Genomic DNA, 19,289 nt, shown 5'->3' with positions numbered 1-19,289 from the left:
CCTGGTTTCTCTTATATGATAAACACAAATAAAGAAAAAAATAGGAAAGATAAATAGGAAGTAGGGAGAATTTCAAATACTTTCCCAAACTACATATTCCATTCTTTTGAAAGTATTTCTCTCTCTCTCTCTCTGTGTATATATATATATATATATATATATATGTATATATATATGCCAATTGATTTCATTTATACTACTAGTTTATCTTAGTTCATGGAAAAAAAGATTTGTGTTATATTTGGGTTTTTTTAAAGAAATTTTTTTGTTTATATCTTGTACTCTGAGTAACTACTTTGAAGATGATATACAGTATAATACAAAAAGAATGTAAAAACCAAGATACTCATGTAAAGGTACAAGATCCCAATGATGAATATAACTGTATTTTATACCAAAAATGTACCAATAAACTTAATGGGAAAAAAAAGAATGAAAAATGAAAATAATAAATTAACCTTAGCTTACTGTAAAATTTTAACTTTATAAACATTTTTAATTTAAAAAATAAAAAAGAAGAAATCTAGCGGGGTGTAGTGGTGCATACTTGTAATCCCAGCACTTGGGAGACTGAGGCAAGAGGATAGCTGTGAAGTTAAGACCAGCCTGGGCTACATAGTGAGTTCAAGGCCAGCCTGAACTACATAGCAAGACCCTGCCTCAAAAACAAGAGAAAAAAAAAGTCTGATCCGTTCAACACAATTTTAAGAGGACAAAATCACTGGGCATAAATACAACCATCACCACTGCTCAGTAAATACTGAGTAATACAGATATTTAAACAAAACAAAATTTCTAGGTGTAGAGGGATAAATTGAAAGTGAGGACTGAGTTTATACAGAAGCTTATTTATCAACAATTAATTTAATAAACACCATAATAATGATAGCTGTGGCTACTATTTTGACTGTATATTTATATTGGGCACTTTACACACATTAGCTCATTTATTCCCTACAACAACCCTATGATTTAGAAATTATCACTCTTTCCACTAATAAAAAATAGTTCCAAGATGGGATGTGACTTTTCTAAGATAATATAGAACAAGAGGTGGGGTGGAAATACAAATCTAACTTTATTTTAAAAGACCAAGTTATTTTGCTCCCCAAATATTGCTAATCGTGTGAACATTTCTCCTTCTAACACCATCCTTTGCTTCTGAGCATAACTATTTTTCCCCTAGTTACAGTTCATCTTTCTGGTCAACATGGACGTCTCCATTTTTACCCAGAAATGCTCTTTCACTACCATCTTCTTGCATCTGCCTGTTGTCTCCTGGTTCCTCCTCAACATCCCCTTCATCCTCTTCATCTTCCTCTGTGTGAAGTCCCCAGATGTCATCTTCTCGTTCCCTCTCCTTTTCCTTTTTCTTCTTGGCCTCTTCTTCCTGTCTTCTTTTTTCCATTTCTTCATACAATTCTCTCCATTGCTTCTCTACATCCTGTGTAAAATGTGGAATTTCAAAGTAATTTACAGATGCTATAAATAAAGCTAACCTACTTTAGAAATATCTGTTGTTGCTGGCCATGGTGGCACACGCCCATGATCCCAGCACTTGAGAGGCTGAGCCAGGAGGATTGTCATGAGTTCAAGGCCAGCCTGGGCTACATAGCATGACTCAGTCCCAAAACCAAACAAACAAAAATCTGTTATCTGCTTATTGTTTTAAAGATTTCTGGGATGGTGTTTATTTACATTCAAATTTTCAGTATGTGTGGGGTAAAGAGAAATACGTATGTGTATGTGTGTGTGTGTATATATATATATAATATATATATTATATATATATATCTGTGTGTGTAATTTGTTCAAAAATAAAATTGGTCAGATTCACTGAATATTTATTGAATGCCTCCTGCATTGCTAAACACAAGGCTAAACAACCTAATGCATCATTTGTATTCCTCACAGCAATGTATGAAATGTTACTTGCTCCACTTCCAAGATGAGGGATCCGAAGATTGGACTTCACATATTTCTTATTGCTTTCCCCATACTGAGTGGAAGAACCATCAGGGCAGAAACTTCTATATTTTACTTCACTGCTATATCTCCAGCAACTACCACAGTACTTTGAATAGACACTCAGCAAATAGAACGTGTGGCTTAATAATAATAGTTATCCTGTACTGAGCTCTCATTCTATGCCAGGAACTTATAGGAGCTGCTATCATTATTCCCAGCTGATAAATAAAGAGGGGTTAAATAACTCGCCCAAGTTTATACAGCTAGTAAAGCATGGAGCTTGGATTTGAACCTAAGCAGTCTAGATCCAAAATTCATGCTTTTAACTGATATGTAATAGAGACTCAATAAAACAACATTAGATGATAACCCCAAAGTAAAACAGGATAAAACCAAACTAAAAAGTATTTTAAAAGTTTAATAATGGGGCCAGGGATTTAGTTCACTGATTTCGCCGCCTGCTGCGCAAGTGCAAGGACCAGAGTTTGATCCCCGGTACAAAAAAAACAAGTTTAATAACTTTCCCCCAAGATGATTACTGCAATGCTTTTGCTTTTCAAAATATCAAAGTTCTCTCTCAAAAAAAGAAATATATATATACATGAACTATACATATATATAAGAAATATATATATATAATCTTGGGCCGGGGATTTAGCTCATTGGCGCTGCGCCTGCCTTTCAAGTGCCAGGTCCCAAGTTCAATCCCTGGTGGTGTTAGTCTTTTTTTTTTTTGGTACTGGGGATCAAACTCAGGACCTTGTCCTTTCGATGCAGGCATTGGCACCACTGAGCTAAATCTCTGGCTATGGTGGGGGTAATCTTGAGCACTGGCCACAAACTTGCTTAAATTCACCTTCCTGCAGAGCAAGGATGTCTGAGTAGAGGGTGTCACCGTCATGAAGATACTGTCCCAAATATCACTGAACCCATAATATAGTTCTGGAAGGGGAGGGAGCTGGTGAACAGCACCATCACTCCTTTCTTTCTCCGTTTGAAATGGGCTCAATGAGTCCCTTCAAGATCACCACACTGAGCAAGCAGTGTGATTCCCAAAAGGAGTATTAGTTCTGGGTTCAAATTCTAACTCAAAGTTAAAATTTGTACTGCTCTGAACCTCAGTGCTTCCATCTGAAAAATAGAAGTAATAATATGTATCTTGCTAGATCATCTTAAGGACTAGTGAAATAAGTTTTTCAAAGTGCTCACAGAGTCACAAGTACAGAGTTGCAGATGTCCAATGGATGTGCATTATTTGTCCCACTGCCCCAAAGCCATGTGACCAGGAGAGAGATAATGACTGTGAGGCTGATTTTGAAGACACACGTAATAGTGCTCAGCTAAGGAATCAGATATCTGAAATCCAGGGTGGAGGACACCTTACCTTTCTTATGCCCCAGGTCTTATTGCCAACCTCTTCAGCGAACTCTTCATCGTTTGTGAGAAGGAAATTGTCAAAGATGCTGCCAGATTTTACCTGAAAAGAAAACAATGAGATTGTTAATATTAATATTGGTTGCATGGATTCCTGTGCTATCTCACTTGGCTTGTGCAATGGAAAGAGCAAAAAGGTGTGGACATTTTTAACTATGGGACCTTGACAAGCGACACTTCTGAGCCCTCATTTTTCTCACTAGTAGCGTGGAGACAAGGACTTTCTGGTTCAGTGTAGAGTTCAGTGTAGAGTGCTGGCCTAGCATATGTGAGGCCCTGGGTCAGGTTACCTTCACTGCAATTCCTTCAAAGATTATAAAGAGTCCCAAAGGAAGAGAAGAATTTTCTTTGTTTTCTGTTATCTCCTCCCAACTTCTGTCCTAACCAAACAATGCAATCACTTCCACCTGAGGGGGGAAAAGTAGCTACTATGCTGGGAACAGGGAACAAGAGGGGTCAGAACAAGAAGGGCAGAAAAGTCAAACAGCTTACTAGGTGGGTGGAGGGTAACAGGGAGGGTAACTGGGCTCTCAGAGCTGGAAATCAAGAGCTGAAGAGGGACAGAAAAAGGAAACTCCACCATCTCCATGCTTAGAGTCACCTGGATTTTCCAGTGAAGTGCGAGGACTTGATGGTAAATTGGATAGTAAGTTGGTTGGCTGAGTGGGGAGGGTGAAGTAGGACGTGTGAATGTCAGGCCTAACTAGAAGTTAAAAGCAAAGATCACCTTCACCAGAGCTCCAGAATCCTGCAGAACAGTGTCACACACACAGATACACACACAAAGATAAAGAGATAATGCTAGGGTTTTAGAAATAGTCTCAGGCTTCACCCCAGATCAGAATCTGCACTTTAGTATGACTTCAGCCACCCCTGTGACTTACATGCATATTAAAGTTTGAAAAACACCCCTCTGGCATGGTTTAAATTCTTCAAATAGAAAAGTTTGCCTGCCTAGACACGTTGAAATAATCCAGACCAATTAATGTGCATAATTTTTAATTTTGTAGGTGAACAGATATAGTTTAAAATGTGTACCTTAATGTTTTCCATGAAAAAAAAAGCATTTTAAGGAAACAATATGATTAGGCATAGTAATGTGATCACACATATTTACGAGATAGAGAAAGTTTTTGCTGTGCATTAAAAAAATGACAACTGAGTCAGGTATGGTGGTACTCACCTATGACCCCAGGACTCTGGGAGGCTCAGCAGGAGCCTCGAAAGTTCAACCCCAGGGCCAGGATTTAGCTCAGTAGCTCTGCACCTACCTCACAAGTGTAAGGTTCTGAGTTCAATCCCCGATACCAGGGGAAAAATAGAAAAGAAAAAAAAAGAAACATCAAGCCCACCCTTGGCAACTTAGTGACTTAGCAAGGTCCTGTCTCAAAATAAAAAAGAAGGGCTGGGGATGGAGCTCAGTGTAAAAGCCCCAGCTTCAAGCTCCAGTGCCAGAAAAACAGAGAGAGAGAGAGAGAGAGAGAGAGAGAGAGAGAGAGAGAGAGAGAGAGAGAGAGAGGTAAGAGTGTGAACGTGTGTAAACTGTATCCACATTCCTCAGATAAGCCAGGAAGGAAAGAAAGATACAACTACACCCTTTCCTGCCTCCCTGGTCTCCTGAACCCCTATCTGAAACAGTAATTTACATTCTTGACCTCCTTGTACTCCTATGTTGGTCTCCCTGAGCCAGGAAACTGAGAAAGTAGAAATAAATGAATTGAGAAATGAATTTTTTTAAAACGAAGAAAGGCTCAAATAGGAGACACCTGTCCTAGAGACCTTTGGTGGCTCTGGACTGTAAAAATCACTTGTCAGAGTCAGATTTCCAAGGCCAAAGGGGGCTGGCAGGATATATGCAATGAAAAGTGGCTGTGGTTGTCACAGGCTTCTTTGTACTATGGATATACTCATTATAGGAAGGGCTTCAGAGGCTGAGAGACCTGTGTTTGAATGTCCTGTCTCTACCATGCACTAGATGTGTACTCTTGGGCACATCACTGGACAGTTCTGTGTCTCATTGATGTCATGTGCAAAATGAGATAATAATAAGGGATAATAATATTTGCCTTAGAGAATTATAAAAAGTAAGGAAGGTAATGTGGGTTAAATGCTGATCTCAGACCAGTGTCTACCAACAGAGTTCCCTTCCTCTCCAGGGGAGTTTTTCTGGGTCTAAGCAGACTGTAGTCTATAGACCTCCCAGAAGGGATCAGAGGCCACACTAGGTCTCAGGGAGAAAGAGATAGGAGGAAGAAAAGCTTTCCAAAGGGCTGAATATCTGAGGCCTCCTCTTTCCCTTCTGGACAGGGCCAAAGAAAGATGGCCACCAGAGAGAAGGAAGCTAGGTCAGGACCTACAGTCATGGCTAGGGCACTTACTCCCAACATCTGCACAGGAATTTTAATGCTTCAGATGGTGCTACATTTCTGATTTCTGTTTATCCACATAACCACTCCCCTAAAATCACATAAAACCAGCAGAAGTATCATAAACCTGGCTCTGGGTGCCAGAAAGACCTGCACACAGATCTTAGCTTTTCTGCTCACCTTACCAAATGTATAGCTTCAGGCAAATTATTCAACTTTTCTGAGTCCCTTTTCCACATGTACAAATGAAGATTTAAAGTGAAAATTAAATGGTACCTGCAAAGTCTTGAATATAGTGCTTGCTTCATGGTAGGGATGAAATATATTTTAGTTCTTATAATTATTGAGATGAATATAATTACCCCCATTTTAAAGATGAGTAGTTTGGGGCTCAGAAAGATCCAGACTTATTCAAGTCTGAGATTTCCAGCCTGTAGCTCTTTCCACTTTGTGAGAACTACCAGGACTGTTGATCAATGACTCTCTAAGCCTGGAGAACCTTACCTGCCAAAGTTCCAAGCCAAGAACACTGATGTTATAATAGTGACAAAGAGTGGGGTCGGGTTTATATTCAGGGTTGTCTATTTCTGGATGAATCCACTCCCCCTGATAATTGGGATTGTCAATGATCCGAGGTTTCCATTGTCCCTAAGCAAAGAGCCGAAGAGGAATCATGTCAATAATACTTTTCCATTCTCCTGATCTCATGAAATTTAAAAAGGCCAGTTAATTTATTAAGGTAATTGTCTGTTAGACATAAGGATTCAGAGCAGGATTCCTGAAGCTTCTTTCTCTTTCTTTTGAGTTAATGCACAAGACTCTTCCAAGTTCTCCTTTCTAAAGGGAGGTAAATGACATAGCAGGAACAATTCTGAGCCTGGCCCCATCTCTGCAGGAGCTGATTTAAAAAAAAAAAAAAAAGGCCAGGGATTTAGCTCAGTGCTTTCGCTGCCTGCTGCGCAAGCGCGAGGACCTGAGTTTGGTCCTCGGTACCAAAAAAAAAACGTAGCTTCTCAGACAACATCATCTATGTATCTTGGCACTTGGGACCATTCTCTGCCTGGCATGTCGCACAGGAAACTGTGGCCAAGTAAAATGCTCATCTCAGTTGCTGGACTACTTGTCAACTGATTCCTTTAGTTCTTCTTCTTTTTTTTTCCTGACAAGATCTCTCTCTCACTCTGTCTTTTTTTTTTGGGGGGGGGGGTATGGGGATCAAACTCGGGACCTTGTACTTGCGAGGCAGGTGGTGGAACCACTGAGCTAAATCCCCAGCTCTGATAGGATCTTTCTTAAGATCCTCTCTCTTCCCAATCAAGTACTAACCAGGCCCGACCCTGCTTAGCTTCCAAGATCAGATGAGATCAGGCGCGTTCAGGGTGGTATGGCCATAGACAAGATCCTCTCTCTTAAGATCTGGGCTTAGGGCTGGGGATTTAGCTCAGCAGTTCTGCTGCCTGCCCCAAAAGTGGAAGGTCCTGAGTTCGATCCCTGATACAAAAAATAAAACAAAACAAAGATCTGGGCTTGAACTTGTGATCCTCCTGCCTCAGTCTCCCAGAGTCTTGCCATTACAAGTGTGCACATCCCCCAAGTTAGTTCTTACTTCTGACATAAGGTCAGGAGTTAGCACTTAAGAGGTCCCCCTCTCCCCTAACAACTTGGGTTCATTCGTGGCCTTCCCCTTCCTCCTTGGCCCACTTCCGAGACTTCCAGTTCCTGACCTCAGAACCTTTTCATACTTAGACCCTGTTCCTTTGACTGGCTGCTTTCCACTGCTCTGGACAGGCTTCTTACCTAGAGCTGCCTGAACTTCTACAGCCTCTCGGCATTGACTTTACTGGCCCAACCAATCCTAAGTAGGCACGGCCACACAGCTCAGGTCAGGTCCTGGGCTGTTTGGGATGTGAAGGAAAGGGAAAATGACCACAGAATCCTGGAATCATTGTTTGTTTGTTTTTAAAAAATAGACTTTATATTTCTCACACCCAATGGAACAAGAGACCCCCTCACCTTATACTTTAGGTTTGGTATCAGGGGTCCTTCCCACTGTCCATCTATCACCTCATTCCAGTCGTCCGGCTTCTTGGCATCTGGGTCTGGGATGAACTCAAAGTCCTCCCAATCCTAAAATGACATGTTCCTTCATGAGGACAGATGTGTGGTCTGGGATGAACTGGGGTCCCCTGTGCAGTCAGGGGGAACTGGCTGTGTACCTCCACTACCCTCCTGCACATCTTTATGAGGGTCCAGGTCAGTACTTTACAAAGAAACCCACTGCAGTAAGAAACAGCCTCTTAGCAACTCTGGCCCCATGTGAGTTCATTATCTGATGTTAGCCTCAAGTAAACTAGCGATTTCCCCTGTCTCTGACCTTACCCTCCCCCCCGTCATGTGTCTTGGTGTGGTTTGAATGTGGTTTGTTCCTGATGAAATTTAATTGCCAGTGTAAGCGTATGCAGAGGTATTGACATTCCTGAGACAGATTAACAAGGCAAGGTTCTATCAGGACCTGCACTCAGGGTAGAATGCTAACTGCCTGTTACAGGAAACAGCCCTGCCCACCTAATCAGATTCTATATTCCTCTGGTCTACTCTGCAGAGGGCACAGTCTTGCAGCCTCTCCAGCGCAACCCCGCCCCCAACCTTGAACTAACCCTAACTGCATAAGATTTGTGGTCCTCACCAGAAGGAAGTGTCTATGGTTAGTCTTGCTGTCCTGAGCCTGCTTGCAGGGCCTGGTAGGATCTTAGCCCTTTATTTCTCTATGGTGCTGAAGGCCTCAATAATCTGCTTCAATTCCTAGACTACACTTCCCACCCTAGGAATTTGGGCCTTGGGCTGGATCTCTTCCCACAAGGCTGGGCCACTACCTGCCACTCTGCAGGCCCATCTTTAGGATTAGCCCAGCTGCTGGTTCCCATGCTGCCCTGCCTGACCCCAACATCTCCTCTGTACAGCCTGACCCTGCTCCAACCTAGGGAGTAACAGCATGACAGGTGAGACCCTTATGATTTAGTTCCAACAGACCTTTCTAATCTCTTCTCCTGCCATGCCCCATCTTAAAGTTTACGCTCCCAAAACATTGAACTGTTGCTTTCAGTTCTTTATACCATTGTCTTTTCTTTGGCTATTATCTAGGTCTAAAATGTCTTTCACCTAGTTTCTATTTTTCTTGCTATGATGAATGTTTTATTTGAAACTCAGTAAATTATTAACATGTACATGTCATGTATTAAGAACTTACTATATACCAGGCACTATATTATATATATAGTGATACCTATGCTTGCAATTCGATTGCAGCCACAATCATGAAAAGAATTAAGTTTGTGAACTGAAGTACCACTTAATCTTAATCATTAACTGAAGCTCACTTAATCTTCACAACCTTCATACATAGGTATTATAATAATCCCTGTTAGTAAAAATTTCCCAACTCCTAGGTTAATCCAATCACTTAAGCGTTGTTTTTTCATTGCCACATCAGCACCTAAAACCCACTCCAGGTTGGGTTTGGGTTCTCATGAGTTTTGATTTCCCTGGCTTTCAGCATGATCACAGTGTCATCTTTGTCTTCTGTCTGCCTCCCTCATTACACTCTGAGTCCCTGGTGGGGCGAAGATTGACCTGCTCTAATTACATCCAGAACAGTTTCCTAGAATGAAAATGAAGCAATCGATATACACTGCATACTTGCTGTATCAGTAACTTTAGAGCCAAAGAGATACAAGTTCAAATCTTGGTTCTTACGTGTGTGTGCTTGGGCCAGTCACTTTACTTTCTAAGCATTGAGTTTCCTTATTCATAAAAAACGAGTCCCAACACACTGCTCACAGAGGTCATCAGAAGGCTCAATAGATCCTCAACAGATGTGAATTGCTGCTGTCTTCCCCCAAGTCTGTTTGCATACCAGTATTTAGAAGGCTGTTTCTCTGAGCGATTCTGCCCCCAGTCACTCACTACTCCAGTGTTTCTAGCCTCCTCCTCTTATCCCTAGAGCTGAGATCCCACCTGTTTCCCAGCCACACACCTCAGGTTTCTTATCTTCAGGATCCTCTATTTGGAGACGTTCGTCCCATTTCCTTGGTTTCCGGGCATAGGGGTCTTTTATTTTCCTGGGAGGCAAGAAGGCCCAATCATCCTCCAGTCCCCCAGCTGTCACTTGCTCATTGTCAATTTTGACTGCATAAGTAGCATTGGGGTGAATGATCAAAGTGTAGAGGTGAGTGTCTTTATTGATCTATAAAGGAAGTGGGGAAGATATTTCAGTTCTGTATTGAACATCATAGATCTCAAGCATTAACACATATTCAAACACATTTTTACCACATTTTCCCTCCCCTTTCTCTGGTTAATCCTGTACGGATTCTGGGACTCATTCTCCTAAAGCTCATTCCTGTGGTCTCCCCTGGCTCTCGTCACCCCCACCTCCATGGCAATTCTGATCATTCTGTGCTCTTGTCATTTTTTCTCACTGTCCCACTAGAGTGTGAGCATCTCAAAAGCAGGTGTCATGTATGATTCCATTGCTGTGGCCATAGCTTTCATTGTGAGGCCTGTCCCAGAGGAGGGTGCCCCGTATACACAGTCCCTGGACTGTCCTGTTCAGGAAGGACCTGAACCCGAGCACAAGTCCTCCAATGACCCAGGTTCTGTGGGCTTCTCTAGACTCAGCTCCCACTCTTCTCTGTGTTCCATGTGCCATCCTCGCACAGTGCCACTCTTTCTCAAGACTCCTTCACTTTTCTCATGCATTCACCTCTTAAAAGAATGTAATTCTCCGTAAAATTGTCACATCCTTCCTAAAACCAAGTCATGCTCATCTTTCAAAACTCAACACAGGTAAAACCTTCTCTAAAAATCATGGTCTAAGACTCCGGGTTGGGCAAGGGGCCTCCTCTGTACTCTCACAGATCCTGTTTGTACTAGAGAGTCACTTTCCTTTGCCTGACTCTTGCCTTCACTTGACTGTGAGCTCTGTTCATTCAGGGGCCACATTTGGCTCTCTCAGCCTCTAACCTAAGACCCAGCATGGAGTTACCATTTGGTGATGCCTGTCAGATCACTGATGAAATCTACAGCTCTCTTCTAGCCAGTCTAGGTGTCTCTAACCTAATGTTACTTTTTTTTGAAACAGAATCTCACTATTGTAGTTTAGGCTGTACTTGAAATCACTATGCAGCCCAGGCTGGCCTCAAATTCACAATGATCCTCCTGGCTCAGCCTCCTAAATGCTGGGATTACAGGTATGTGCCACCGTGCCTGGCTTTAACTTGTTATGAAGATAAACCAACCCCACATTTCTAAACCCAGCTCTCCCCAGCTCTCCCACCCCCTCCAGTGTCTAACAAACATTAAGAACTTTATATGACTTCTTCAACTTTCAGATCAACTGCTCTGTGAACTCTTACAACTTACAGCACTTCCCTAGGTCTACTTTCTAACCTGCACAATTGAGATGATAATGTTTCCTTTGTAAAGTTTTTATAAGAATTAAATGAAATAACATATATAAAGTGCTTATTCTTCCTCCCATGCCAAGGACCAGCCCACATACTCACCCTGCACTTGATGGTCTTGTTGTTTGCATGGTATTTCCCTTGGTACTGAAGGATGACCTGTACAATGTTATTGCCAAAGCCACAGATGTCAGGTCCTGGAAATTAAACCCCAGAGCATGATTTCACATCAACTTTAGCCAGTTTGCTGAGTCTGAGGCCAAGATTCAAGATAGACACATCCTGTGTATTAATCAGTGTTCCCAGCAAGATATAATTCAAAGTTAAGATTATTTGAGAAGGATTTAATAAAAGGATTATTTACAAGGGTGAAGGCAAGACACAGAGAAGACAAAAGGGGTGTGAAGACACAGAGAAGACAAAAATGCTGTGCTCGGGGTTAGCAACAGTGGGGCTAGTGCCCCTCGCAGCATGGAGTGAGGAAGAGGAGTAGTTACCAGAGCAAGGAAGAAAGACTCCTGTGGGGACGGCAGCAGGAGAGAAGTGGACTTTTAGTTCAGTGACTACAACTGTAATCTCTCCCTCTGGTCTCCTGCCAGGGCTCCCATTGGCCAAACCCCTCCTGTGCCAGGAATTTTATTCCATGTCATTTAATTCTCACAAGTAGGTGGTACTAGCTTCACTTTTAGCTGGGAAAATTGTGGCTCAGAAAAGTTAAGCAGCTTGCCCAAGATCAAACAGCTAATAAGAAGCCTTGCTGGGATTCAAACCCCTCCTATCTCCTACTCACTGAGCCAGGGGGCCCTTTCTGATTTGTGAAAACTCTAGGGGGAACTATCGATCAGAGCCTCTGACCTCAGAGGGCTTTAGCTTCCAAGGTCCAGGAATAGGCTTTATTCTAATTTTCAACCTCATTTTCCATGATTTCTTGCTGACTACTCAACGTACACACATGCACGCATGCACGTGTGCGCACACATAATGGGCTCTAGCCACACTGGTCTTCTTACCATTTCTCTGCCTGCATTTGAATCTCATGACTCTGACTTTTTTACAGTCTGCCTCCTTTGCCCTCATTAAATCCTTTACCTCCTCCCTCCCTATTAAAATCTAACTCATTCTTCAAAAAGCAATTAATACCTCCTCCCAAAAGCCCCCAGTTGAATTGAATCATGGTATCTTTTGTGATCTCATAGCCCTTCTTCAACACCTTTTAAAAAATATGTCTTTCATTCTGTCTTTTTTAAAAGTATTTGATTTTCTGAGGGCAGAAGAATAGAGTAGAAAAAACACAGGCTTTCAAGGCAGAGAGATTGAGTTCAAATTCTGGTTTCCCACTTATTCACCTTGGGTAAATTATCTTCCCTCTGTTTCTTTACCTGTAAAGTGGAGATGGTAACAGCCCGATCTTGTTGGGTTGTTTGACCATCAAATAAATAATACTCACTTGAAAGGGAAAAAATCACAATTGTCTTATTTCTAATTTCCCTGCTACCATCACTATTTCCATATACACATGTACCCTCCTTGTGAGAAGGGTGGATTCTCTGCCATACAGCTCTGCATAAGGAGACTGAGCCAGGCGAGGTAGTTCACACCTGTAATCCCAAGTAGCATGGAGGCTGAGACAGGGGAAGAAAGCCTCGGCAGTTTTGCAGGGTGTGGTCTCAAAACAAAAATGGCTAGGGATGCTGCTCAGTGATAGAGTTCTTGGCAATGATGTAAAAGACCCTGGGGTCCATCCTGAGAGACAGAGAGAGAGAGAGAGAGAGAGAGAGAGGAGGGAGAGGGGAGGGAATGAGAGGGAAGAGGAGGGGGGAGAGGGAGGGGAGGGGAAAGAGGAGAAGAAGGAGAGGAGGAAAAAGCAGAGGAAGAGGAAGAAGCAGAGAAAGAGGGAGAAGAAAGATTGAAAGATAAGAAAAACAGAGAGCCAGGAAGGGGGAAGGTTGCATAAAGAAAAATGACAAAGAGGCTGAAGAAAAGGATTTGGGTTATCTGATGCTTCCTGGGAAAAGAAAGAAGTGTTTAAGAGACTTTTAAGGAAATGTCCCTGTATGATATGGAGTGTGGCCTTCCTTTGACTTTTTATAAAAGCATTCAGATGTTTGATGAAGGTAATTTCCCTGACCTGTGCTTTTTTGTCCCTGAGACAGAGCCTTGAACTCCTGTTGATCCTCCTGCTTCAGCCTCCCCAGTGCAGGCTTTACAGGTGTATGCTACCACACCCAGCTTTGGTCTACTTATATTAATGTTTAGGTTTAGAGTTTTGTTTTGTTTTAGATCTTTGAAGAGTTCTACCACATAGGAGTGATGGAGTTATCACATTAGAAACTTTCCATTCAGAATCAATCTAAATCTTTTGAACAACTGCCATGGCTCTTACCAAGACCTTGCAGCTATCGGAGCTCTTACCAAACATGATGTAATACTCCGACTCTGAATGCATATCTTCCTGGTTCAGGGTGGCAGGAAAGAGTTTCACATATCCGCCACCACAATCGATGCCCTGCTCATGTTTGACTGAAAACTGAACCACCAAGGTCTCATTCTCATTGCTGAATGGCTCAAACCTGGTTGAAAGGGCATAAAACTTGGCATCTTCTGTGGTCTGGAGACCTGGTTGCAGAGAGCACAGACCTCAGGGTTAAATAACCAAAACACAGCCAGCTATTCCCAGCTAACCAATCCCTGACCAATCCCTGGCACACATCTATTGCTGTGTTGGACGCGTTACTATCGTTGTCTCATTCAAGCCTCAAAGCAACCCTGCAGAAGGGGGATTCTCCTCATTTGTGCAGGAGGAGGCTGAGTCAAAGGGAGGTAAAGGAACCTTTGCAGGGCCACACAGCTGGGAAGGAGTGAGCCATGTTTGTCTGATGCTTTCTTTCCCCTGTACCTAAGCTACCTCTCATTTTCAAGAAATATTTGGATACCATTCTGCAGCAGCTTTACAAAAGTGGACCTTGTTTTTCTGGGAGGCCAGAATGGGGCTTTGCCGTGAACAAGTGCTGTGATAGAAAGAGGGCCAACACTGACTTTTAGATCAAACAGTAATCATTGCTGTCATTTACCGACTCTTAAGTCGTAACCCAACAATGCATTCATTCACATGCATTATTGAACTTAATCCTCAGAATACCTCTGCCAGGTGGGATCTACTAATGTCCTCACTTTGTCACAGGGTCCTTGGGGCTATCTGACTTGTCCCAGATCAGTCATCCAACCAGTTCTAATCCCAGAGCCCCCAGCTCAATCATAAATCTTCACTTCCTCCTCGTCCAGCGAATGTCAAGGCTGACAGAGATCTGGAGGCTTTCTAGTCTAATTTCATTACTCTAGATGAGAAAACCATGCCCAGAGAGGGAGTGGTACCTACTTAAGATCACAGTCTCAAGTGACAAACAGATAAGCCAGTCACCCAGGTCAGCAGTGGCTCTACTGGACCGAGCTGCTGCCCAGTTCACAGGTTACGGCTCTCATGGACCCTGTGACTCTCAGTCTGTTTTCCTCATTCAGGAGATGTGCATAATTATTTCTCCCTCCCAGGGCCCTCAGTGAAGGAAATAATGAAGAGCTATGAATATACTTCATAAACTGACATGTGAAACATATGGGCTGTCATCATCCACGCTTCTCAATCCCACAGACCTCTGTGCCTGAGTCAATCGGGTGAAATATGGTTTATTTCAGTCTCTTTGAGTAATCTTTAAAATTGTGCAGAACAGGGACACATTTATATTCCCAACATCTAGGACAAGGCCTGGCCATAAAGGGTACATTCAATAAATATGTGTCAAATTACACAAAGGATCACAGGCCCTGATTCAGACAAGGTTTCCTTTTTCTTTTTTTTTTTTAGGTCAGAGTCTAACTATGTAGCCCAGGCTGGCCTCAAAAAAAATTGTGGCGATTCTCCTGCCTCAGTCTCCCAAGTGCTGAGATTAGAGGCATGTGCTACCCCACCAAGCCAGACAAGGTCTCTTAGCTGAGCTCCGTGGTAAGCACTTTCATGCCTGCCATGGTATTAGGAGCTGTCTGCATTTTAAAGAATGTGCTCGTTTCCCCAGAGATCTCAAGGCGGGATAGTGGAGCCAAGGAAGAGAAGTGGGCACAAAGGCAGAAGAGCAAGCTCTGAGGCCTGCTCTGTCCTGTCTCTCATTTGTAACCCCAGGGCCTTCCAAACAGCCAGAGAGAATGCAATGAACCCCACTACTTGAGATGTGAGGGGCAACAGCCAAGAAGTCACAGGGAGAGGAGAGGAGTAGCCTCTTGAACCGTCCTCACTGGAGTCAGCAAGGCACAGGCATCCCGATTCTCTCTGCTCTGGAAACAGTCTTCCAGAGTAGATTCAAATGAGATTTAAAATGCTCAAAGTGGCTCATAGTCTCTCCCTTCATAAACATGAAAATTAGATTCATAACAGTAGGCAGGAGGGAGAAGATGGGAAATCGCTCCTGAGGATGATCAGTGGATTCTATTTATAGGACAAAAGATTTCTCAGACACAAACCCCAGGCCCACAGCCCTTGTCCTCAGAGCTCACCGTTCTTCCACAGTGTTATTTGGCTTACAAGACTGCCCAGTCTAAGGAGCATGGCAGACAATGGTTATTATCTCCATCTAACATTAAAGCTCAGAGAAGTAAAAAGACCTGCCCTTTTTATACAGTTGGTGGGTCATGGGAGTTAACCTTAGGTCTGTCTGGGTCATGGGAGTTAACCTTAGGTCTGTCTGCTCCGCTCAAGAGCAACACTTGGGCCTTACACAGTGCTTTCTCCAGTTTCAAGTGCAGAGTGCTATTTTAAAAATCTTTGGGGCTTGCAGAAAGCAGCATAGTCTGGTGGTGATGAAAACCATCCCCGGAGACCTGGAAGCAGAGCTTGGCCCCACCTCTTGCCAGCTGTGCATTTGGCCTTGGGCAAAGGACTCAACCTCTCTGAGGCTCCTCTGCAAACTGGGAAAATAATAGTAATTGCTTCACAAACTAGTCAGGAAGCCAACCAGGTATAATGTGTGTGAGAACTTAATTTCAAATGGCTGTAACTCAGTGAATGGACATTATTTTTGCAGCGAGTTCATTCTTTTTCATTGATTTTTTTTAAGTAACAGGAACACATTGCTGATTATGGATAAAAGCAATTGTACAAAAGTTAGAATTTCTGCCAATCAATTGATAGATTCCTAAATTCCAGTATTTACCTTTATCTTTCTCTATGTGTCCATAAAATCTTCCTGCACTGAGCTGAAATTTACCATAATCTGCCTGATGTTTAGATTGCACCCATCGTTTTTTCCATCCATCTAAAGAGTAAAAGGGGGGAAAAACAAGATATAAAAATTATTTGTGTTTTTCTGAAGACGATAAAATATAGCCAGTGCTGGCCAAGCCTTATGGGATGGTAAGAGTATAACAGAGGAAGACTGCAATCCCGCTACTGACTGTCGCCTGGACCCCACTCTTTATGCTCCAATACTAAGTAGTTGAGCCACTTAGACATTATGCCCTACCCACCTTCTTTCATGTCAGTTACAGCTGGAAGACTACCATGGGAATAAAGAGTTGAAGGACATGAAACATTTACTCTCATAAAAGTAGATGGAAAATGTACTTAGGGGGACTAAGCCCTCATGCATATTTATGTTTAGGAAATAAAATCAGCTCACCAAGTAAAGAGATTAGCAATAATATTTTATTCTTCTTGAATTAGTAATGATGATAATGAACAGTCAATTTCCAGTTAACTTTTTTTTTTTTTTGCTTAAACTTTTTAGACTCTCCCTTGCAGTTTCAAGGAGATGCTGATAAATGTGTTCTGCTTTGGCATAGATGGCATGCAGACAAGGAGAGATTCTTTTTGGGACCTGGCATGCCATCCAAACATTCAGACCTTTTCTGATTTTCTGCTTCAGAGTTGCTGACTCCTACTTCCTGGGCCCCCATGGCCCAGAGTCACAGATCAGGCTGAGATGGAAGAGGCCTTCGGGTAGGTTTTATGTCATTTCCTCCCTCCAGCTGAACAAATATTTCTTAAATCCCACTCCCCAGTGTCTAGCTCTAACCCCTGGAAGCCCCACATCAACACACATCTAATAGGCCCACTGAGCTGGCTCTGTCAGCTCCTAATACTGAAGTCTGATGACTCAACCAGCTCCTCTCATAAACCCAGGGAACATGCTTGCTTTGGAAGGAGTTAAGAATGTGCCACCTCAAATATGTGCCACCTCTGATAGGTTGACTGTTTTGAATTAAAGGCACTTAAAAAACAGTAGGTACAAGAAGATCACGCTGACCTTCATTCTGTTTCTTTAAAGGAGGAATGTATGGGCTGGGGATTTAACTCAGTGGTTTTGACTCCTGCTGCACAAGCACAAGGACCCGAGTTTGACCCGGTACCAAAAAAAAAAAAAAAGGAGGAATGTGTCCATGCCTATAATTCCAGCAATCTTGGAGACTGAGGAGGGAAGATCACTGTGAGTTCAAGGCCAGCCTGTACTATACAGAGACCCTGTCTCAACGCCCTGACACACACACACACACACAAAACAAGTTCAAGCCCAGCCTAAGCAATTTAGCAACAAAGTGAGAACTTATCTCAAAATTTAATAATGGGGGTGGGGGTGGGGGTGGAAATGAAGCTCAGTGAAAAGGCCCTGGGCTCAATCCCCAGTACTGCAAAAACTAAAAAACCAAAAAAGCAGGAATGAATTTTTATGTGAAAAATGTTCTCCTTGTATAAAAAGGAAAGTAACATTCTTATTATCAAGGACAGGAAGTTGAAGCTGCACAAACAAAGCATGTTATTAAGCATTATCTTCCTAGCCACTTCTCCGCTCAATTCACTACCCAATCCCAAGTCCCTTTGCATTATCACATTTCAAAACTTAACTATTATTTGTCCAATTCAGTTGTGTAAGTAATTCTAACTGATTCTTTGGATCTTCATTTCCTTATGTGGGCTCCCAAACCACATAAAACATGTATTAAAGAAATCTGTATACTTTTCTCCTGTTAATCTTAGTGTTTAATTTAATTTTCAGGCCCAGAAAAAAATACTAAAAGAGGGGTATAGCTCAGAGGTGGAGCATTTGCAAGGCTCTGAGTTTCATCCCCAGCACCACAAAATAAAACAAAAACTTAAAAGGGACGAGAGAACATTTTTGCTCCCCAACGCCTTCTGTTCTCTGTCTCTCTCAAGGTCTCCGTATTTGACAGACCAGGATGACCTGGTGACTATCTCTCACAGTCCCTTCTGAGGGAGGGTCTCCAGAAGTTTCTTTCTGCCCACAGTTATGGCTTAATGCAATGGACCGTACTTCCCCGACCATAGTTGACCCAATGAAGGATAGAGTCAAAAGATATGTTCCTATGTGCTATGCCCTCATGAGACTCCCTGAAAAAGTTTCCTTATTTACATCTGTGAAAAGTGCTATGACATAGGTATTATTAGTTCCATTTTGCACCTAATAAGTGGTGGACCTGAGATTTGAACCCAAGTTTATCTGATTTCAAAATTGTCTTTCGAGCGAAGAGCAAGGTACAAGGAAAAGAACAATGTAGGAAAAAATGTATTATAACAATAGCTACTAAAACAAGGTTTGTTTTAAAAAAGAGCATTGAAAACAAAAGAAAAAATAGCTAGTGCTTAGCAGCCGTATGTCAGGCATTGCGCTGAGTGTGTTCCATGCATTAGCTTATTGCTTTCTCATAATAGCCCTGTGATGAATGTCTTATTTTTTCCCCATTAAAAGGTGACAGGGCCGGGGATGCAGCTCAGTGGTTTCGCTGCCTGCTGCGCAAGCTCAAGGACCTGAGTTCAATCCCCGGTACCAAAAATAAAAGACAAAACTGAAGCTCAGAATCTTGCCCAAGAGCCCCCACTAATAAGTAAGTGGTCAAGCAGGCTTAGACTCAGATCTATGCAACACCAAGATCTGTACCTTTAACCCCATATGACTTCCCATGAATTCATGCGTGTGAAAAGCTGCTTATGACCTTAAAAGTGTGCAACAAATAAAGGAGTCAGTCATGGCACTTATAGTTTGTGGTTAACAATTTGTGT

General features: G+C 42.4%; 1 protein-coding gene across 1 annotated transcript in view; it reads right to left on the bottom strand.

Moving 5' to 3' along the window:
• Positions 1–446: 446 nt before the first annotated feature.
• LOC101708651 (calreticulin-like) overlaps positions 447–19,289 on the bottom strand; it is a 30,961-nt gene continuing 12,118 nt past the window's right edge. The window contains exons 2-9 of the mRNA XM_087214808.1: positions 16,429–16,530; positions 13,643–13,846; positions 11,333–11,427; positions 9,802–10,011; positions 7,782–7,895; positions 6,273–6,416; positions 3,353–3,445; positions 447–1,444 (exon numbers count right to left, since the gene is read on the bottom strand). Of these exons, the coding sequence (XP_087070934.1) occupies positions 1,187–1,444; positions 3,353–3,445; positions 6,273–6,416; positions 7,782–7,895; positions 9,802–10,011; positions 11,333–11,427; positions 13,643–13,846; positions 16,429–16,530 (1,220 nt within the window). The 3' untranslated portion in view covers positions 447–1,186. The remainder of the gene's footprint in view (positions 1,445–3,352; positions 3,446–6,272; positions 6,417–7,781; positions 7,896–9,801; positions 10,012–11,332; positions 11,428–13,642; positions 13,847–16,428; positions 16,531–19,289) is intronic.

The sequence above is a fragment of the Heterocephalus glaber genome, unplaced genomic scaffold, assembly GCF_053883595.1.
Source record: "Heterocephalus glaber isolate CG9 unplaced genomic scaffold, H.glaber_assembly_v1.0 deba00001451, whole genome shotgun sequence".
NCBI lineage: Eukaryota > Metazoa > Chordata > Mammalia > Rodentia > Bathyergidae > Heterocephalus > Heterocephalus glaber.
Note: the sequence above shows the minus strand (reverse complement) of the source record. Positions and strands in the feature narration are given on the sequence as shown.